We start from the raw sequence: 22,887 nt of genomic DNA on the forward strand, positions 1-22,887 counted from the left end.
CCTATACATCATTTCCTTTCTTCTCTTTTATATTGTTTCCTTTCTGAGAATCTCTGAGAATGTACACTATATTTCTCTAGAAGTGGAGAAAAGTTATGTCTTTTGGCTACTGACTTCTTTTTGCTTCAGGCACTGACCCCCTCTGTTTGCTCCAACAGGCATGTCTACTGGGCAGACTGGGGTCACCGTGCGTACATTGCAAGAGTAGGCATGGATGGAACCAATAAGTCTGTGATCATCTCTACCAAGTTAGAATGGCCCAATGCTATCACCATTGATTACACCAATGATCACTTGTACTGGGCAGATGCTCACCTGGGTTATATTGAGTACGTATATTGAAAAGAATAAAACAACAGGGCGACTGTTTATTGCAAACACCAGAATGTGTGTTTCCTTTGTGTTAATCCCATGCATGTTGTAACTGACCTGTTTATTGGAAGACGCCCTGAGGTTACTTGTAGCTAAAGCTGTTAACATACAGTTCACTGAGTTTTATAGTACAGCAGGGAAAGAGTGAGCTCTAAAGTCATGCAGATTGGAGTTTATGGCCTTGTACTTTCCCTTCCAGAAAATGAGCCTCGTAATCCCTCTCCTATGGTAGTGAACTTCATGCTCAAGTTTTACTAACAGCCTGATGTCCCCTAGAACAGCTTCTCTCCCAAATGTTCATGAGAAGGTGGGATTCCAGCTTTTATGTTGCTATCTTGATTTCATCCAGTGATTTATGAAACCAGAGTACTCTTCACCCGTGATAGCAAAAAGGGTGCTTAAAGGAGAACATCAACATAAGGAGGTTATAACTCTACAACTGCTGTTCCACCTGCATCTGCAGGAGAGCAGCTGTGGTTAGGCATTAGTGCTTGTGTAGATCCTGTAGATATTCCTATTTTTTAAGCATTGCATTTTCAACATTTTATCTCTTATTCAGTCAAAATAAATCCTCCAAGATTAGTTCTTCTTCTAATTAAAGACTAGGAGTTCTAGTGAGAATCTGAATTTTAGTTATCTCTGTAGGTAGGATTTCATTATTAATTTGTTAATTCATTTACCCCAAAAGGTATTGGAGAAGAGCTATCTTTATCACTCAGTGACCATTTGCTCCTGTGACTGCAGGTACTCTGATTTGGAGGGCCGCCATCGACACACAGTGTATGATGGGACGCTACCTCATCCCTTTGCTATCACGGTTTTTGAAGACACTGTTTATTGGACGGACTGGAACACGAGGACGGTTGAAAAGGGAAACAAATACGATGGATCAAATAGGATGATGCTGGTGAACACAACACACAGACCCTTTGACATCCACGTGTATCACCCGTACAGGCAGCCCATTAGTGAGTTCACTTAGGTTATGTGTCTGTCATTCTGGGCTCTTTAGGCATAAATATCAACATTTACAAACAGTTTTTGTTACTTGTTCATTCTTTCTTCAAAACACGCTGAGAGTATAAGAAATATCTTTAGAATTATTGTCCTACTCCAGGAAAGGCTACTTACAACTCTTTTAAAAAATTTTGCCATAGTCTTAAACATAAATCGGTTTTTGGGTTTTGATCAAATTTACCAGTTATTTTACCATATTTACTTATTTTATTTTGGTGGGAGGAATGAAGTATTTTTAAGTGAGTTTAAAATGTCATGACATTTTGGCCCTTAAATACCTAAGTAATGACATTTGAAAAGAAATAAAGGCTTCCTTCATATATAATTCAGGTATGATACCTAGGAAATTAAGAATCATTCCTTAATACTAAGATAGACTTACTTTAAAATAAGGCTTAACAGAACATTGCAATCATTATAAAACATTTATTAAATGTCTATTTACATATGACATGGTGCAGAGTATGAGAGATATTATTTTTGTCTTCTTGAAGACAATGTCAAGAGCAATATATATTGATGTCACACAAGTTAGAGAATTTGTTTTTATTTGCTTGTGAACTTTTGTTTTTCATGTAGTTAAAGCCATTTTGTGCTTTAGAAATGATATAGCAGGGGCCCAGCTGTGGCATAGTGAGTTAAGCCATTGCCTGCAGCACTGGCATCCCATATGGGCACCAGTTCGAGTCCTGGCTGTTCCACGTCCAATGCAGCTTCCTGCTAATGCACATGGGAAACAGAGAAGATGGCCCAACTGCTTGGGCCCCTGCATTCAACATGGGAGACCCCAGGGGAAAGCTTTTGGCTCCTGGCTTCGGCCTGGCCCAGCCCTGGCCATTGTGGCCATTTGGGGAGATAACCAGCATATGGAAGACTCCCTCTCCCTCTCCCTCTCCATCCCCCTCTCCCTCTGTAGCTCTGCCTTTCAAATAAATAAAATAAGTCTTTAAAAATAAGAAATAACCTATCAAAATCTGAAATATACTTTGGGGACAGCCATTTTTTTTCTGGATCTGCTTTGTTGTAAACTTAGTAGTAAGGGAAAATGAGAATTCAAAAAATAAATATTCAATATTTCCTTTTGGAAATTGATATTCTTCATTTTATTTCATTAGAAATCAATCTCACCTCTAAGTGGTGACCCAGAAAGTTAATAATGACAATGCTTCATTTACCCAGTCACACTGTTCTTGCTCAGATTTGCCTTGCTTGTGTCCTTTGAATGAGGAAATGAATAGAGCATCTGCTAGAAGTTGAGTTTTTTATTTATTTATTTATTTATTTATTTTTTGACAGGCAGAGTGGACAGTGAGAGAGAGAGACAGAGAGAAAGGTCTTCCTTTTGCCGTTGGTTCACCCTCCAATGGCCACCGCAGCCAGCGCGCTGCGGCCGGTGCACGGTGCTGATCCGATGGCAGGAGCCAGGTACTTCTCCTGGTCTCCCATGGGGTACAGGGCCCCAGTACTTGGGCCATCCTCCACTGCACTCCCTGGCCACAGCAGAGAGCTGGCCTGGAAGAGGGGCAACCGGGACAGAATCTGGCGCCCCGACCGGGACTAGAACCTGGTGTGCCGGTGCCGCAAGGCGGAGGATTAGCCTAGTGAGCCGCAGCGCCGGCCTAGAAGTTGAGTTTTTAAAAATATGTATTTATTTATTTGAAAGGAAGACTTACAGAAAGAGAGGGAGAGAGAGAATCTTCCATCCACTGGTTCACTCCCCAAATGGCCACGATGGTCTTCCAAGTGGGTGGCAGGGGTGCAAGTATTTGGGCCATTCTCTGCTGCTTCCGTAGGTGCATTACAGGGAGCTGGATCAGAAGTAGAGCAACTGGGACTGGAACTGGCACTCATGGGATGCTGGCATTGCAGGTGATGACTGAACCTGCGGTGTCACAATGCTGGCCCTTGGAAATTAATATTTTGACTTTGATTCTGGACACCACTTAAATATGAACAATTACTGAGTGTCAATGAAAATAATTTTTTTTTTAGAAATAGAAGAAGAAACCCAACACCAGTAAGAGCCTCACTTCTGGTAGTATACAAATAAGCTTTCTCAAAGCAAAGGGTTGTGGCTTGTCTAACTATATGTCCTATTTATGAACTTTTGGAAAAAACATAAAACAGGGTATTTTTCTTCATCTCTAAGAAATGGTGAGTTAATCAAGATGAGTAGTGAGTGTTATATGCTTCATACTCTTTGTGAAGAAATGCACTTTTTTTTCTTTACACTAGTGAACAATCCTTGTGGCATCAACAATGGTGGCTGTTCTCATCTCTGCCTCATCAAAGCAGGAGGAAAAGGATTCACCTGCGAGTGTCCAGACGACTTCCAGACCCTTCACACAGGCGGCACCACACGCTGCCTGCCCATGTGCTCCAGCACCCAATTCCTGTGTGCTAACAATGAAAAGTAAGGCTCTCTTTCCTTTCTCTCCAGTGCCTGTCCATCCTTTGAGCACACATGGAACTTCAAGGCTTCAGGGGATAGATGTTTTCTTTTTTTAAGATTTTTTAAATTTATTTATTTGAAAGGCAGAGGTGCAGAGAAAGAGATAGAGAAAGAGAAGGATCTTCCATCCACAGGTCCACTCCCCACATGGCCATAATGGCTGTGGCTGGGCAAGGCTAAAGCCAGGAGCCAGGAGCTTCATCTGGATCTCCCACATCGGTGCAGGGGCCCAAGGACTTGGGCTGTCTTTTGCTGCCTTCCCAGGAGCATTAGCAGGGTACTGGATCCAAAGTGGAGCAGATTGGACTTGAACTGTCACTCAAAGGGGTGCCAGCATTGCAGGCAATCACTTAATCTGCTACATCACAGCACCGGCCCCAGAAGTTTTCTTTTTCTTTTCTTTTCTTTTCTTTTCTTTTCTTTTCTTTTCTTTTCTTTTCTTTTCTTTTCTTTTCTTTTCTTTTCTTTTCTTTTCTCTTCTCTTCTCTTCTCTTCTCTTCTCTTCTCTTCTCTTCTCTTCTCTTCTCTTCTCTTCTCTTTTCTTTTCTTTTCTTTTCTTTTCTTTTCTTTTTTAAAGATTTTATTTTATTTATTTGACAGGCAGAGTTGTAGACAGTGAGAGATTAAGAGGCCGGGGGGAGGGGGGCGCGGCACCGCGGCTCACTAGGCTAATCCTCTGCCTTGCGGCGCCGGCACACCAGGTTCTAGTCCCGGTCGGGGTGCCGGATTCTGTCCCGGTTGCCCCTCTTCCAGGCCAGCTCTCTGCTGTGGCCAGGGAGTACAGTGGAGGATGGCCCAAGTACTGGGGCCCTGCCACCCCATGGGAGACCAGGATAAGTACCTGGTCCTGCCTTCAGATCAGCGCGGTGCGCCGGCCGCAGCGCTCCAGTCGCGGCGGCCATTGGAGGGTGAACCAATGGCAAAGGAAGACCTTTCTCTCTGTCTCTCTCTCTCTCACTGTCCACTCTGCCTGTCAAAAAAAAAAAAAAAAAAAAGGAGGCAGGGGGGAGAGGTCTTCCTTCTGTTGGTTTACACTCCAAGTGGCCGCAACGGCTAGAGCTGCACTGATCCAAAACCAGGAGCCAGGTGCTTCCTCCTGGTCTCCCATGCAGGTGCAGGGCCCAAGCACTTGGGCCATCCTCCACTGCACTCCCGGGCCACAGCAGAGAGCTGGACTGGAAGAGGAGCAACCAGGACTAGAACCAGTGTCCATATAGGATGCCGGCGCTACAAGTGGAGGATTAATCTAGTGCACCACAGCACCAGCCCAGAAGTTTTTTAATGAACAAAGATTTGGTCCATGTGGACCATACCAAGGCTCTCAGCCTCCAACTTCAGAAGATTCCTTACTTGAATAGAAGGAATTTGTTAACCAAATTGTATGTGGGTTTTTATGTTGTAGAGAGGAGAGCAGACTATATATTTCTTATTTCTAGTGCATGTCCAGAGCATTAGGGCCAAAGTGTATGTAAGGGTAAACTGAAACATAGCCCTCAGGGTGATAGAATTTCACTGTGTTCTCCACACCCATACAGGTCTAGCTCCTTAGATCCTGTGCCAGAGGATATAGAGTTACACATTCAAATCTGTTTATTATCGATTGTTCTTGCTATGAAACATAGCCACAGATTATTTTCCTGACAGTGGCCACAGGACATTGATGGATAGGGGAACTGAGTCAGATAGCGATGTGGATAGATTTGTTCATGCAAATCAGAGTTTAAGATATCATAACTGATTATTTTGGTGATTAAATAAAATATCTGAGATTAAGACTCTATCAGTATACTTATCATTGATGTAGGCACTCAACACCTGTTAGTGTGCTTCGACTTCCCAACCAGTACCTAAAGGTCTTCTAAGTCAGCCTCAACCAATCACTGCTTCTAAAATCATGGCTCCAAGCACCCAGTGGTCTTCTAAGTCAGCCTCAACCAATCACTGCTTCTAAAATCATGGCTCCAAGCACCCAGTCAATTGTTTGTTGTGAAAAGAATTTAATCATCATACCCAGAGCACATTTCAGTGTGTATTTGGTTCTCAGCAAACCATCCCCATCTCTTCGAGTTATGTTTCCTCTGGAATTGTGGCACTGTAACTGAACTTTAATCCTTTCCTAGGTCCACAGGAGAACTCATGCACTTTGTTACTTGGGATTCAGTGTGATTTCTTCTCCCCAGGCAGCCCTTGCCCTCTCCTCTGGCCCCTGAGACCTTGCTAGTGAAGTGTGGTGTTTTCTCTGAGCAGGTGTATTCCCATTTGGTGGAAATGTGATGGACAGAGAGACTGTTCTGATGGCTCTGATGAATCGGCCCTGTGCCCTCAGCGCTACTGCCGGCTTGGACAGTTCCAGTGCAAGGATGGCAACTGCACTAGCTCACGGACCTTGTGCAATGCTCGCCAGGATTGTCCCGATGGGTCTGATGAAGAACATGCCCTCTGTGGTTTGTTGAGTTTCTTTCTGCCTTTTTACAATTTTTTTTTTTTGCCTACCTCTATAGTTGACTGTGTATAGTCATGTTTCTCTGGGGATTTCCTCAATGCCAAAAGCAAAACCAGTTCCAAGCCTTGTAAGAAAACTCAAGGCCCCTCTTGTATCTATTTTTACAGGTTTTTTTTTTTTTAAAGAAATCTTGAGGCAGATAATAAGTTGTCTAAATTGGTGGTTGTTCACCATGTGCTAGGATATAATCCTCCTTGAGAGCTAACAATAAAGATGAAATGACTGTTTTTCACCCTGATTTCAAAAAAGGACTCTCACTTGTAACATTTGTGTTTCCATTGAAAAAGGAAAAAAAAATCCTCCAACCTTAAAGTGACAAGTCAACAATAGCAACACAAATCATTTGAAGACCATTGTCTAGAAAGGGAATAGGGATGGGGGAGAGTGCACTTAGCACAGCAGGGCATCTAGTCCTTATCCCTTCATTCTACATGCAAGAAAAAGACATTTAAGAATTTTGGAGGCAGTGATGGTAAAAGAAACAACTGCCCATGTAGTAGCACTGGTTGATAATTAGTACATTAAGATTTAAATCCTTGGTGCCTTCTAAGCTGACAACCAAATGCTCCTGCTTATAGATAACCACCGGTGTGAGTCCAATGAGTGGCAGTGTGCCAACAAGCGTTGCATCCCGGAAGCCTGGCAGTGTGACACAGTGAACGACTGTGGGGACAACTCAGACGAAGAGAGCTCCCACTGTGCCAGCAGGACCTGCCGGCCAGGCCAGTTTAAGTGTGACAATGGCCGCTGCATCCCTCAGTCGTGGAAGTGTGATGTAGATAATGACTGTGGAGACCATTCAGATGAGCCAATCCCGGAATGCCGTGAGTTCCTGGGGTGGGGTAAAGCATGGCCAGAGCAGGGGAACAAGGAGAACCTCTGTGTGGCTTTGCAGAGACATGGAACCCCCTTCTTCAGCCACATGAGATGCTCCCACTCAGCTCGCACTGTGACCTCTGGCACGGCAAGTCAGTAGATAGCTGTATTGCTTACAAGTTGAGTCAGACTGTGTTTCTGAACTGGGTGGTACTTCCTCTAGTTGCTTATCCAGGATATAGTCATAAGAGCTTATATTTTGTGTATCCAGCACTTTCTCATTTGAGCATCAGAGAAACACTGGGAGCAAGGGAACGTGAGTATTAACCAATTCCTGTTTTATAGGTAAAGAAAAGTTAGGCTATTATATATGGTCACGTTCCCATTTAGTAGCAGAGCTAACACTGCAAGTCAGGTTTTCTAACCCACACCTGCCTCCTGCAAAAGTTACACTGCAAAACAAATGAGTGGCACTGAGATAGTGAGGAGACTTAGGACCGATTTTCTGCTCATTATAAATGAGTTGCCAGCATTGGTTTTGTTGGCAATCAGTTATTGTTACCTGCCAGCTTACTGACTTCAGTATGAGCCAGGCAAAATTTCTTCCTGATACTTGTTACCCATCAGCACCACGTCTCCAGTGTGACAGCAGAAAGGTGCCTTCGGGCACCCTTTCCCCACAGGACTGAGACTTCAGTTCTGACTTTGCTGCCTCTTGCCTTTCCAGTGACATCCGCACATAACTGTGACAACCATACGGAATTCAGCTGTAAAACCAACTACCGCTGCATCCCACGGTGGGCTGTGTGCAATGGTGTCGATGACTGCAGGGACAACAGTGATGAACAAGGCTGCGGTAAGAGGGGTTGGGGATGGGGGATGGACAAATCTAAGTGCCCAGTACATTTATTGTAAAAGAGATGAGTGTGCATTTCCTATGTCATCTTTCCTTTTTTAACCTTTTAAAGGGTAAGTTGTTGGTTGCTATAATAACATGTTACCTTTTTATAGCATGTACAGTGTTGTGGTGGATTCATTCTGAGAAGAGGAGCTTGGTGGGGGCAGGAGGCACGGAGTCACCACACAGACTCCAGGAGCCGGGTGAAAGTAGGCCAGATGCAAGCAGCCTGCAGACTCATTTATTTCAGTTGGTATAGCAGCTTATATAGCCAAGGCAGCCAATCTGGTCAAGGGGCAGTTTATGCCCTAACCAATCACAGCCTGTTGCCAGGCAGTTTCTGAAGCCATCCAATCACAGCCTGTTGCCAGGCAGGCCCTGTTATCAGTGGCCATCTTGGCATGGCCTTCTCATTCCACCATAGTACAGGGCTGTGGGGGGAAGTTCATTTATATCATCTTAAATGACACTCCATCCCAAAAGATGTTATAATTGGGAAAGACATACTTGAGATTTTAGGGACTTGAGTCATTTCTCCCAAATGTAGAATCCTTATTCATACTTGACAAATTTAAGTGGCTTGCCTAATCTTACAGATTGGGTGAAAGAAGAATAGAGAAAAGAATTGACATCTATCACCAAAATGTATATTTTCAAGTCAGAATATTGTTTGTTTCATATTCTAATTTATTTCTGACTTTCCATTTCATCCATTGGATAGCTGTAGCCACTATGGCAACATGGGAAGAATGTATGGACCAAGGGCCAACTGTATTAATGGGAATTTTCAAGATTAGGCATATACTCTAACTAGAAACCAGTGTGTCTATGAATGTGTGCTTGGTTTAATTGGAAGAGTAGAAAAGAAGATACTGAGTTGTTTTACTAATATTGAGTCTAATTGACTAATGACAACGTGATGATGGGAATGTTCTTTAGTTTGCTTGTGGCATCCTTTTAACCTCCCTTATCAGACCTTTGTTGCAGATTATAACCAGATACCTATTCATTTTTTGAACAATTCATACAAAAGGGAATGGACCTAGTTTTGAGCCATGGAATAGGTTTCAGTTAAGCCAAACAAGGGATATTGACAACAAGTGTTGCTGGCATTCCTCTCTCTGAGAGCTTCCAGAGTGTGGTGACATATTCTACTTTGTGCATTTCTTGACCACTGGTTTATGGACTCTTTGCAATGACTGTGCCTTGCAGAGGACAGGACATGTAATCCTTTGGGAGAATTCCGATGTAAAAATCACCACTGCATCCCTCTTCGCTGGAAATGTGATGAGCACAATGACTGTGGGGATAACTCGGATGAGGAGAACTGTGGTGAGTGCTTCTGGTTCTGCGAGCCTATGTGCCGCCCTGTGAGGATCACTCTCTTCTTCATTCAGTTGTTCGCTGCATTCATCCTCAAAGGCTAGGACAACAGCTCTCTCATATCTATGTCTGCTGGGTGATTCAGTTCCACGTTCTCTTTGAACAAAGGTCCAACATCTTCTGAGATGTTTATAATCAAGCTTTGGGAAGAGGAAGATATTTAGGAATTTTTGTTTGCTTGTTTCTGACAACTTATTTCCACCCAACTTCTTTTCCCCAAAGAACTGGAGATGATCTATGAGCAAGTGTAAATACAATCAGATAAATAGAATAGAGAGAGAAAATCTGTTCCAAGAGAAGTAGAGGAAGGAAAGGCGTTAACCTAAAGATCTTGTTCCTTAGGTTCTTTCCACCAAATGATCTTAATAGAAGAGGGAGAACTTGAGTTTGGATTGTTTTCCTTCCTGGAACAGCTGACTATTTCAGGATGCCTGTTGTTCAAGTGACAGGTCAGGTTTTAGTTCTTCCATCTCAGTTGAAGGTACTGGCTACTAGGAACTGGACAGAGTTTAAGGAAAGGATGCCAAAGGTCTGACTCACACCAAACTCGAGGGCCAGTCCTGAATAATTGGGCATGCTTTGAAAACAGCTTTCATGAAGCCCCATCCTGAGTATATAGCAGTGATATATGTCGATTCCAAATTGGCTAATATGAAATACACTCTAATTTTCACTACCTTTTAGAAGTGAGAAATAATACTGTTCATGGCAGGTAATTGAAATACTTAGAATACTGGTTACAGCTGCAAATATTAACCAATTACAAACCTCTTAAACAATGGGGCATTCCAAGAGGCATTTTACTGTTTACTAAAAAGAACACATGTTGAATCTTTGAAGAGATCATCTAGGGGCCGGTGCTGTGGCATAGTGGGCAAATTCTCCTCTCACAGTGCCGGCATCCCATATGGGTGCCGATTTGAGTCTTGGCTGCTCCACTTCCAATCCAGCTCTCTGCAATGGCCTGGGAAAGCAGTAGAAGGTAGCCCAAGTCCTTGGGCCCCTGCCGTCTGGGGAGTGAACCAGCGGATAGAAGACCTCTCTCTCTCTGCCTCTCTGTAACTCTGCCTTTCAAATAACTAAATAAACCTTTAAAAAAAAGAGATCATCTAGAGTTTCATGAAATCAGATATTTTAAGCCTTTGATTATAGGGTGGATTGAAATTATGTTTCTGCAAAAATTAAAGAAAAAATAGGAAGGAAGGAGGGAAGTTGGGGGGAACAGGAAAGGTGGGGAGGAAATATTGTTATCTTAGAATTATACCTATGGAATATATGAAATCTGTTCTCTTTATATTACTAAAAATTTAAAAAATCAAATATAAAAAGAAGAAAATCAAACTCTGTGATAAAAAATATCTTTGGATAAACCTCTTATAAAAGCCATTTTTTATAGACTTAAAATTGAAGTAGCGGGTCTAGTTTTAGAGGAAGAGTTTTAGAGGAATGTGGGATGCAGGAGGATATTGGGCATCGAGGGTGCCTTGACCAGTTAACAAGTCTGGTTCCTGTGTTTGATTCCTGGTGCACACTAATGGCCACATGGCTTTCTTTTCAGTCCCCCGGGAGTGCACAGAGAGTGAGTTTCGATGTGCCAATCAACAATGCATTCCTTCTCTGTGGATCTGTGACCAAGACAATGACTGTGGGGACAACTCAGACGAGCGGGACTGTGGTAATTGTCAAAATCATTTTGGGGAGGGTTCCATAGACTCTTGTACTATGACTGCATGGTAACTTCAAATTCGTATTTATTAGACTTTTTAGAGTAAACTGAATTTTGTGTAATTTATGTCATGTGTAAAACTTAGCAGAATACCATATCTTCTGCTCTGTATTTTCTATGCTTTATTCATAAATTGTAGCAGCCTAGATCAATCATAACAGGGGAAAATAGCAGGGAATTAAAAAACAATCCCAAACATTTCCTAGGAGCAAACCTTGACCTTGTAAACAAAAACATTGATCTTTCTGATGTTCACAGAAAGTTGTGATCAGAGCAAAGTGTAATGGTCAGAGCATTGGAGCAGGAATCCTGAACCCCACGTAACTTTTATAGCTCTTTATTGATTGTTAACTGAGGAAAGTCAGGACGCCTATAAAAATTGGAGAATTTGAGTTTCTGCTGAAAATCTTTAAGAGCTAGTGGTCATTTAATAGAGGAGAGATAAGTCCTTCTACCTGCATATGTTAAGTGGAAAAAGTGAGTTTGGACAGTTTATTCATTTCCTTTGAGCCAGTCTGGACGTGTGGTTAAGAATGTAGGAGAGTACTCACCACACTCCATGTACCAACACCTGCCTACAAATGACAAGGCCTCCTGGGCGTGCCAATCCTCTCTCTTCAGACATGAGGACCTGCCATCCTGACTATTTTCAGTGTACCAGCGGACACTGTGTGCCCAACCATATAAAATGTGATGGAAGAGCCGACTGTTTGGATGCCTCTGATGAAGCTAGTTGTCGTAAGTCCCTGGACACCTGTGGTCCTGCTTATCTGTCAGCTACCACTTCTTTGACTAAAAGGCCATATACATGTTCTATTCAGCATTCATTGATAATTATCAATTCACCTGGAGTCTGAGTCATCATATCCATTATTTCCATTTCAAGTCAAGTGCATTTCATTAATAATATTTTAAATAGAGAATTATTAAGTAGCCTCAACTGGTAGACTATTTATCTTGTATTATTAGCAGCTATACAAATCATTAATTGGATAAAAAAAAATTTCAGGCCAAAAAGACTATTCAAGCAATGAATGAACTAGTATTAGAACTTGGGTTGGGTATTTGAACAGATTGAATAGACAGCATTAAATTTTCTGAGTTACGTGTTGGCATATAAAATATAAAAAATATAAAACCAATATGATTGCTCACATTTCACTCTTTATGAATTAGTATATAAATATTCATTACTGGTGACTGTCCATAGTAAGTAGTTGCTAGTGTGGTTGTCACACCTTAACACCTGGTTTCATAGACCTTGTAAGTGTATTATGGGTCAAGCCAGACTTGGCCAGTAGAGACAAAGTCCAGCGCTACCCATGTTGTTGAAAACTGGGCTTGGACAATTGTCCAGACACATTCCATCAGAATCCTAGACAGGGTAAGGCAGTAATACCTCTAGATGAACAAGGAAGAACAGCTTCAGTGGGTAAATAAGGAAGAGCAGCTTTGGTGTCAAGAGATAAAGGAGAAGCAGTGGGATAGCTTTCCAAAACGAGTAAATTTGTTTAATAATTCCAATATGTCTCCTCCCTCTCAACAGCCACTCGCTTTCCCAATGGTACATACTGCCCAGCTACTATGTTTGAATGTAAAAACCACGTTTGCATCCAGTCACTTTGGAAATGTGATGGTGATAACGACTGTGGCGATGGCTCTGATGAAGAACTTCATCTGTGCTGTAAGAGGGAAAAGAGTGGGGTGAATGGGAGTGGTGTTGTCTGGCAGCACCTTGGGGTTTCTCTTATGTAGGGTGGGATCCTGGAGGACAGCGGTGCAGTTTGTGAGAACAACACAAGTGATAAACCCTCGCGTGATTTCTCTTGACTCTCCTGCTTCAATTTTCTGTCTGAGAAAGTCGAACCAACATCTATTTTTTAAAGCATTGTATGCCCTTAAAAAACAATTTCTTCAAAAGAAATCTCACTTGTAAACCTAGTGTGCATACCAGGCAGGTCTGTTGTGGTTGAAATATGAGGGGGTACTCCTTGATGTTACCTCTTCAAATCCGTATTTGCTACCGGGGACATTTTTAGGAAATTTTATGACTCACTTGGCCCTTTACACTTCCCTTCAACATCATAGTACAAGGCCATTTAGTTTTCTCTTGTTGTATGATGTATATTTCTTAAATCAGTGAACCTCAATTCAGGTACGTGGCAGAATTGATAGGAGAGAGGTGTTTCAGTGTCACGTGCCCTGGCCTCACTCGGAGTTTAGACCCAAAAAGCAGAATCTCCAAGGATGGGGCCTGTGCATATGCATTTTAAAGGGCCCCTTAGCTTTTTAATTTAATCCCATCATGGCAAGCACTTGATTTTAACAAAGCGAATGAAAATAGAATTTGTTTCAGTTATTTTGCCCTATGCTTTGAGTCACTGGAGACTTGCCATGGTAACAGTGCTCAAAGTGTCTTCCCTGGACTAGAAATGCCAGTGTCACTGGGAAGCATGTCGGAAATGCAAGTTCATGGGTCCCACCGCATATCTACACAAACTGAATGTCTGAGGGTAGGGCCCCGGCAATCTAGGCAAGCCTTCAGCTGATTGTGATGCAAACTAAAATTTAAGGACTTTCTGTAAATGAAAACCCCCATCAGAGGAGTAGGGACCCTAGGAGCAGCATTCTTGCTGGAAGTCCTCATCAGCTCCCCAGTCTTAACTGCAGTTTGCCTCTGACCTTCCCCTCACTTCTTCCCTTCCCTTCCCTTCCCTGGTTTCCTCACTACTCAGTTTTAGTCCAATGGCCTGCTTCCCTCCCAGAGATTGTTAATTATATTTACTCATATTTTATAATTTATATTACATTATATTTTCATAGTGGTGTTCCAGTACTTTTATTACCATCTCTTACTTGATAGGAACTAGTCATTTTTTAAAATTTTGTTTTCATCTTGATGAATATTAAAAGAAAAAAAATCTTAATCATGCCTGACTTTCATAAAAGAGGTACATACTGAGTCACTTCTCTCTGTAGTATAAACTGCCCATAGCTAGTGAAATTTAACTTTGGAGAGACAGCAACACAGCTGCATTTTTTAAAATGACCAACACTATTTTGCAATGTTGCACTTGCCTTTTACAGTGATACCTCCAAGCACCAACCCTTAAAGATGTTTTCTCCCCAGCTAGCCTCATTCCAAATCTTCCTTCTTGGCCCCTGTATGTAGTGCAAAGGCAGAAAGACAATCAATCTGCCCAAACCCTCCGTGTGAAAGAAATATGTGGAGGTCATTGAATTCCTGGTGCATACATGGAAGACCATGTCCCTTGTACTGCACAAGTGAAGGACCTGGGTACCACCCCTGGGTTCTTCACAGCTCTATAAACAGTGAGACAAGAGGCCTTACTCTGGACAACAAAGTGGGTCTGGCTTGGACTGTGAAATATCTACTTTCAATGTAAGAGGCGAGGGAATTCTGGAAGGAAAGTCCTAACAGTGTAAAACCTCAGTGAAACCTTCATGCTCAATGGCAGCTGTGGTCAGAGGACTAAACCACAGCCTCCGGTCTGTTGGAATGCAAGCCCATGGACCCTCCTGCAGGCCTGGCCAGCCCCATGGCCACCGCTGTGTTCCGCACTCTGTGCTCCAGGCACAGAGGACTTTCTGGAGGTCCCCAAACCTGCCAAGCTCCTCCCTGACTCCAAAACTTCTCATGTGGAGCCTCTTCTGATATATCCTCCCTCTGGTGGGTAGCAGAGCCCCAAGTATGTGTTTCACAGTAATTGAAGTAAAAGTTTGTAAAGTCTGATTCACTGCTAGAATGAAGTTCCCTGAGGACAAGCTCTGTGTCTTTCTTGTTCCTTGTGTCTAGTACCCCGCACAGGATCTTGTCTGTGCACTAGATACTCAAGAGATATTTGTCATTTGAGTGAGTGAATGGACAAATGAAGCAGGCCTGGTGCCAGCATGGAGGTCTTAGACACTGACACTTCTGTTATAGTCTAAACTCTCAATTTCGTTTTTCTAACTCACCTTACAGTGGGTGTTCCCTGTGATCCACCACACCGTTTCCGGTGTGACAACAGCCGCTGTATATACAGTCATCGGCAGTGCAATGGTGTGGATGACTGTGGAGATGGGACTGATGAGAAAGAGGAACACTGTAAGTAAAAGCCTGGAGGGTGGAGGGAAAAAATCAGGGCCCCCAGTTGTCTACAGTCTGCAAACAGTTTCAGGTTTTTCTGTAGAGGTTGAAGTTGTGCCTCTGTTTGCTGCTCTCCGCTGGTTTAGTTGTGTATAACACCATACAGTCACATGCATTACTCAGATGCAACTCTGCCCACTTCCCATCTCGCTTGAGCCAGATATTGGCAAATCTCTTTCTTCAGTCTTTGGTTAAGCATTTACTATGTTTCCCCATTCTGTTCTCGTAAGGAGATGAATATAAACACTAAGTACTGGTTGAATCACACTTTCAAATTGTTAAGGCAGTTGCTTTCAAAGGTGAGATTTGGCCACACTTCAGCCTAGAATGGCTAATTGCTAATTTAGACATGTGAATGAATATTCCTTCTCAATGCCCAGCCAAAGAGATTACCATAGTAAGACAGTACAGGTGTTAACAGTGCTTATCCAGTATCCTCACTGAAAGTGAACATTCATTTTCCAGAAGACAAAAAATGATGGATGGATTTAAGATAGAAATTTCAAATGGTTGAATTTAATATTTTAAGTAGTGAAATATCTGAATTTGGAGTATGTTTAAAATCTATCCATTGGAAGGAAGAGTGGATTAACTTTTGAGCAGTTTAATTTCCCTAGAAAAAAGTCACTGAGAAACATTATTCCTAATTTATAATACCTTTTTTGGTCAAAAATTACATTAGTTTGGAAAATTTAGATAAATGCCTGTTTTTCCATTTTACTTTCCTTGTGTTGATGTGGCCTTAAAATGTTCATGTACAGTTCCTGTCCCAGAGGGACCTGGGCCTGTTTTCTTCTTCAGATAGAGAGAGAACAGGGAACTGCACCTCCCTAGGGGCTGCACAGCCTTCTTAGCCCACTTCCTGCTTGTAGGAGGTGGAGGGCCCAAGAGCCTTGAAGTGTCATGTGTTTGGCAGATCCCTCAGAACCTAGCCACTTGTGATCTAGGAGCTTCCAGACAGTTCTAAAAGTTAGGAACCCTGACCCAGTGTTCGTTTGGGGACATAGCTCTTGAACCTGCTTCATTTGCTTGCTCTGTCTCTATCCTTCACATCTCTCTCCACTGATTGTCAGTTTCAGGCTGTCCAGAAAAGTAGCAGGGCATCATTTTGTGCAACAGTGGTGTTTCCGGATCTTTGTGTCTCAAAGCCTTTTGAAGTTTAGACTTCTGCTGTTTGGGACCCAGAAGTGATTGGTTTTTCTGCACTGCACATTTCTGGACTTTATTTTCTTTCATTTCTGCTTTTGAATAAACCAGTTCTTCTTTTGGCTTCTCTCTTTTTTAGCACTACCTGGCCAAACTCAGGTGATGGCAGCCAATGCACATCATTAACATTCTATTTTCCCTTTTTTTAAAATAAAAATTTATTTATTTGAAAGCAGAGTTACAGAGAAGGAAAGGCAGAGAAAAGGGGAGAGAGAGAGAGAGAGAGAGAGAGAGAAGAGAAGAGAAGAGAAGAGAAGAGAAGAGAAGAGAAGAGAAGAGAAGAGAAGAGAAGAGAAGAGAAAAGAATCGTCCATCTGCAATTGCAAAGACTAGTCCAGATTGAAGCCAAGTGCCTGGAACTCCATTTGGGCTTCCCATGTGGGTCACAGGAGCCCAACCACTTGGGTCATCTTCCACTGCTTTCCCAGGCTCTTTAGCAGGGTACTGGATCAGTAGTGGAGCAACTGGGATTCAAATTGGTGCCCCTATAGGATACTGGTTTTGTAGGTGGCGGCTTAACCTGCTATGCCACAATGTTGGTCCCTAGCATTCTGTTTTCTAACCTCTTTTTGCAGGTTGAGAAGTTCAACAAACCTTCCTATTTTATGCTATTGTATAGCATGGGTCTCCATCTTTTCTGCTTCCAGTGTTAGTTTCCTCATTGCCTGCTTCCTGGCTGTTTAGCCAATGCCATAGAGTTTAGGATTTTGTTATAGAAGCACCCTACTTTTCTCATCACTCTATATTATTAAGGATAATACTAGTTGATACTAGTTGCTGCCACCAACAAATCCCAAAGTCTCAGTGGTATAATAAAACAAAGATTTGTTTCTTCTTCATTGAAAAGCCAGTATGGGTTGCATAGCCATCTTCCATCTTGTAGCTGTGCCACCTGACATGTGGCTTTCAATCCTGCTGTAGCAGCAGAGAAGACACAGAGGAGTCACATGGGCTTCCAAGAGACATAGATCACTTACCCCTCAGCTCTTTGGTTAGTACTAGTCACATGGTTGCAACCTAGCTGCAAGGGAGTCTGAGAAACCTCGGGAAGACTGTGTTCATTTGGCGAGCAATACCTCTCTCTGCCACACAGGGAAGCATCTTGTTTCACAGACGGAAAATGATTTGACTCTAACTTGTTCTTAAATTACAGGTAGACCACCAACGCCTAGACCTTGTACACAAGATGAATTTAAATGTAGCAGTGGACATTGCATTTCACAGCACTATGTGTGTGATAATGTTGATGACTGTGGTGACCATTCAGATGAAGCAGGTTGCAGTAAGTAAACACTTATTTTTATACCCCATTGGAGTAACTTGGGCTTACCTGATTAAAGCATGCAATAACAAAAAGATGACAACCCAGTATTTCTTTTTAGTTTACTTTGTTAGGTATTATCATCCCCCCTTTTTAAAAAAAGATTTATTTATTTATGATTTGAAAGGCATGTTACAGAGAGACAGAGGCAGAGAGAGAGAGAGAGAGGGAGAGAGAGAGAGAGGTCTTCCATCCACTGGGTCACTCCCCAATGGCCACAGTGGCCTGAGCTGGGCCGATAGAAGCTGGAAGCCAAGAGCTTCTTCCAGGTCTCCCATGTGGGTGTGGGGACCCAAGGACTTGGTCCATCTCCTGCTGCTTTCCCAGGCCATAGCAGAGAGCTGGATTGGAAGTGGAGCAGCCGGGACTCGAACCGGTGCCCATATGGGATGCCAGCACTGCAGGTGGTGGTTTTACCCGCTGCACCATGGCACCAGCTCCTATCATTTCCTTTTTAATATACAAATGGTGAAATTATTTTAGGAATTAAATAAATTGGTCAGGTTTTCCTATCATTGAGAGGTTTAAGTCAGGATCTGAACTCTGGTCTAACGAATTGCACAACATATCCTCTGCCCGGCCCATTAGGTGCCTCTCGGCACCTTAAGCTACATATTTTGTTGATCTGTACGTTTTTTTCATCTTTTTTTTAAAGATTTATTTATTTATTTGAGAGGTAGAGTTATAGACAGAGAGAGGGAAAGAGAGAGAAAGGTCTTCCATTCACTTGTTCACTCCTCAAATGGCCACAATGGCTGGAGCTGGGCCAATCCGAAGCCAGGAGCCTGGAGCTTCTTCCTGGTTTCCCACATGGATTGCAGGGGCCCAAGCACTTGGGCCATCTTCTACTCAGGCCATCAGCAGGGAGCTGGATCAGAAGAGGAGCAGCCAGAGCTAGATTGGAAGAGGAGCAGCCAGGACACAAACTGGCGCCTATATGGGATGCCAGTGCCACAGGCGGAGGCTTAGCCCACTACACTACAGCACTGGCACACAATTTTTCACCTTACGATAATTGCAGGATCCTTGACACTTAGGACAAAAGACTTGGGAGCCTTTGATAAAGATGAGAAGGAATATTTACTTTTTTTTTTTTAAAGTAGAATGAGGATTTTGTGTAGGGAAAGGTTGATGAACAAAAGCAAAGGATAATTTGAGTTCAATATTTTGATGGAAATCTTGGAACGTCAGATCAGTAGTTCGTACCTTTGTGGTCTCTTTATACCTCATGGAGTGCTTTCCTACATAGTGTCTACGTTCTTGAACAAGTTGGCCCACTGGGTCACCGTGACCATCTGCCTGTATAACATGACTCAAGTGACTTGCTTGTGGTCACATAGAATGGCAGAGCAGAATTTGAGCAACTAGGTGATTCCAGGCTAGGCGGCCTTGGGTCGGCCCACAGCTGTGGCACTTTGAGCACACAGTGACCTCTCCAGGCCTCATAGGAAAAAGGCTCTTCACACTCCAAGAGCCTGTAACCTCATCACCCTAGCTAGCTCTGCATGCTTCCAAATTCTTGGGTTTGAATTGTTGTTGGGCTTTTTTTTTCCCCCTGAGACACCCAAAGGATTTCCTGGCATTTTTTTCTCCTTTGTGCATTGCAGATGGGTGTGACTAACCAGGCAGCCTGAGTTGGGTTGCCATTTATTTCATACACCTTCTCGGGGGAGCTTGGCATTATTGACATAATGAAGTGACTTGATTAAACATTTGAAAAGTATCAATTTGGAAAGAGGGGTGGCAGATTTGGATTCTGATATCTAGAGGCTGATAATATGAGCAGTTTCAGGAGTTTGAAACATTTCCAGGTTAGGCGTGGGTCAAACCACTGGTCTCTCTTTTAATTGCCTTTGCCAATTAAAAGGCTCAACATGGACGACAGCCATATCTATTCAAGTGGCATTTAATTAGAAGCAGGATTTATTTAAAGGAAGTGAATAGTATGGATATTAATTTAGGCATGGAAGCAGCTTCTTTTGTCAGATATTAAATGGATACATGATTCTTGCTGTGGGCTAATAATTTAACGGAGGCATAGAATTCTTATTTAAAATATCAGTTCTTGGGTTTTACTGATCCACTTGCCTTTTTTTCCCTCCTTCTCCTCCCTCTTCCTTTTCGCCCTCCCCCTGCCTTCTCGTTCATAAGAGGATCACTGAGGTATTTAAAACACTTGTTTGATTTCTTTATTCAAATGTACAACATGTTTTCATATACATAGTGAAATCATTACTGTAGTGAAGCAAATTAGCATACCTGTCATCTCACACGGTTATTTGCATGTGTGTATGTGTGTGTGTGTGTGTGTGTGTGTTGTAAAATGCACTCTCTTATTCCAGAAACAGAAAGACTTTGACATTTTTCTAGTACTTTTAAGAAATCAAGGAAAGATGTTCAGGTTGCAAATATTATTTATGTGATTATAAAGTTGCTGTTTCTTGTCTAATAGTTCTTATTTCTTCTTCATAAAATGAAAATACAGTGTCATATGTTTGAGTTTGGGAATTGTTATTTGGATTTAATTGGTGATTTTAAGAAGTTACAAGGAAGTCCTCAAAATTGAGGAAGAATCTCACAATGCTGTGTGGTTTCTGCTCTTGCTAGGGGCTCTTGCTCCAGAAATTTAGATTTTAAAGCTAGGAGATTTTTATATCTAACTATGCACATGTGCCCCGCAGAGGTTACGTGACTGGCTCAGAATATCCACATTAAGAGTTTATATGTATCTAGTGTTATAGAGGGGACATCACTACCAACTTTACAGAAATTTTAAGTGATTATAAAGGAATACTATGAAAAACTTTATGGCAACAAATTTTACAACTTATGTGAAGTAGAAAAAAAAATTTTTTTTTTTTTGACAGGCAGAGTGGACAGTGAGAGAGAGACAGAGAGAAAGGTCTTCCTTTTGCCGTTGGTTCACCCTCCAATAGCCAGCGCGGCGGGTGCACCACGCTGATCCGAAGGCAGGAGCCAGGTGCTTATCCTGGTCTCCCATGGGGTGCAGGGCCCAAGGACTTGGGCCATCCTCCACTGCACTCCCTGGCCACAGAAGAGAGCTGGCCTGGAAGAGGGGCAACCGGGACAGAATCTGGCGCCCCGACTGGGACTAGAACCCAGGGTGCCGATGCTGCAGGCGGAGGATTAGCCTATTGAGCCGCAGTGCCGGCCAGAAAAATTCCTAAACACAAAACACTGAAACTGGTTCAAGAAGAAACAGAAAATCTAAATATACTTATTTACCAATGTGTGACTGTGAAGAGCTCAGACTAAATCTTTTATTTTAATACTTTCTTGTACAGCTTTGAAGTATATACTCCAACGGCAGCATGCCATTGAATGTCACTGTGCTTTATTTGATTACCTTTGTTTTTTGATACTAAGTGTTTTACTGATGTAGTCATTGTACCTTAAGGGATCCTGAAACATGGTTAAATTCACTTTACTGCATACTGTAGAAGACAGAGAGATAAAAATCTACTTTCTTTAAAAGAATTGAACCAGGAGGTGCCACAGTTTGTTTGGCTAATGCGTTCAGAAGCTTGTGACCAAGAGATGTTCCATCTGAGAATTCCTGATGGAGATAAACACTCCCCTCACTCGTTATTTATGTTCATCTTCATCAGCTTCTCTGTAAGATCTAGGTTCAGGAGTAGATGGAGACTGAAGATGAAAGAAGCAAACTGATAAGAATGACAAGAATGAAAGCCAGATGGCTGGGGTGGATCTTGGCAGAGACAAGATCTTGGGGCCGTGATGAGCATTAAAGTGTAAAGGTGGAGTCTGAGCTGTTGAAAGCCTGCCCTGGAGCAGGCTGTACCCCAAACAGCAGGGATTACAAGGGTGTCCCGTACGGGTCCTCTAAAAATAAACTCGTAGGGTTTTTTTTTTTTTAAATTTTACTATGAAAGTAAAACAATCTAGAAAATAATTAATAATCAAAAATAAAAATAATCTGAATCACATCACTAGGAGAGAACTAATCTTAATGTTTTGGTGTTCTTTTCTTTCTTAATATTTAAACAAATTTAAGGAATATTCTATAGTAAATATCAAGCTCTGCAATCTTTTCTCCATGTTTTTATGGATATCTCCTGGTCAAATTGTTATTTGAAACCATGAATTTTAATGATTGTATAACAATACATCATGTAGATAATCATAACTCATTGTCTAAGATATGTTTATTTTCACATTTTAGCATCTCTGAAACCAAGATACATCTTACAATTAATGAGATGTTATACTGAAGTTCAATGTTTTCTATTTTAGTGTTACACCAAGTAGTATCTGTCAGTGGTATCTTAGATTTGATAAAATATAAGATAACATAATTTATTCCCTATTGTTGAATATATTTTCAGGTTGTTTTCAAATTTTTCTTGCTATAAAAAATGTCATAATCCTGAAGCTCCTTAACCATAAATCATATGCATATTTTTTATTCCTTTCTGAGGGAAAAATCCATTAACATAGAATAACTGGCCAAAAGAGTATGAATATTTTTAAAGCCCTAATATATGCATACATATTACAAAATTCCTTTCTATGTATACCAACTTATGGTTCTAATAGTAGTAGTTAGTTACATGAGTTATGACTATGCATTTTGCTGTACCCTGGCCAACAAATATAATCAATTAATAAATGTTAGGCAAATTAGTCTTATAACTTTGTAATTTTGCCTATTTATAATTTTGTTGTAACCCCATCACTGTCTTTTATTTATACTTCTATCTCTCTACATGTCCGTCTATCATCTGTCTATCTAAGAAACCTGCTCACCCTGGGAGTAAGTGGTGGTAGTTGTGGAGTCATGGACTTCATAGCTCTCTGAGGAGGAGACTGGAAGGGCTGCATATAAAGGGCAAGTCGCCTGAGAGATGTAACCTCACATTCATTTGTGTAAATGGCTGTCAGGTCGTTAGCAGAGGTTAGAATCCTGATGCCTCCCTATCCTCTCAAAGGTTATGAAGATAGGGCTGCTCAAGATATCCTGTAGTAGGTTATGGGTAGGTGCTTCTTCCAATACACCACCAA

The 22,887-nt window shown here is 42.0% G+C and overlaps 1 protein-coding gene across 6 annotated transcripts in view; it reads left to right on the forward strand.

Moving 5' to 3' along the window:
- The window catches only part of LRP2 (LDL receptor related protein 2), a 302,615-nt gene that overhangs the window by 248,597 nt on the left and 31,131 nt on the right, over positions 1–22,887 (forward strand). For all 6 annotated transcript variants that reach the window (XM_051849416.2, XM_051849415.2, XM_051849414.2 and 3 more), the window contains 12 exons: positions 159–329; positions 1,117–1,340; positions 3,625–3,802; positions 6,089–6,285; positions 6,923–7,168; positions 7,888–8,016; positions 9,271–9,390; positions 11,000–11,116; positions 11,789–11,905; positions 12,714–12,851; positions 15,153–15,275; positions 17,677–17,805. In XM_051849416.2, coding sequence (XP_051705376.2) covers positions 159–329; positions 1,117–1,340; positions 3,625–3,802; positions 6,089–6,285; positions 6,923–7,168; positions 7,888–8,016; positions 9,271–9,390; positions 11,000–11,116; positions 11,789–11,905; positions 12,714–12,851; positions 15,153–15,275; positions 17,677–17,805 — 1,889 coding nt within the window. The remainder of the gene's footprint in view (positions 1–158; positions 330–1,116; positions 1,341–3,624; positions 3,803–6,088; positions 6,286–6,922; positions 7,169–7,887; positions 8,017–9,270; positions 9,391–10,999; positions 11,117–11,788; positions 11,906–12,713; positions 12,852–15,152; positions 15,276–17,676; positions 17,806–22,887) is intronic.

The sequence above is a fragment of the Oryctolagus cuniculus genome, chromosome 3 (genome assembly GCF_964237555.1).
Source record: "Oryctolagus cuniculus chromosome 3, mOryCun1.1, whole genome shotgun sequence".
Taxonomy (NCBI): Eukaryota; Metazoa; Chordata; class Mammalia; order Lagomorpha; family Leporidae; genus Oryctolagus; species Oryctolagus cuniculus.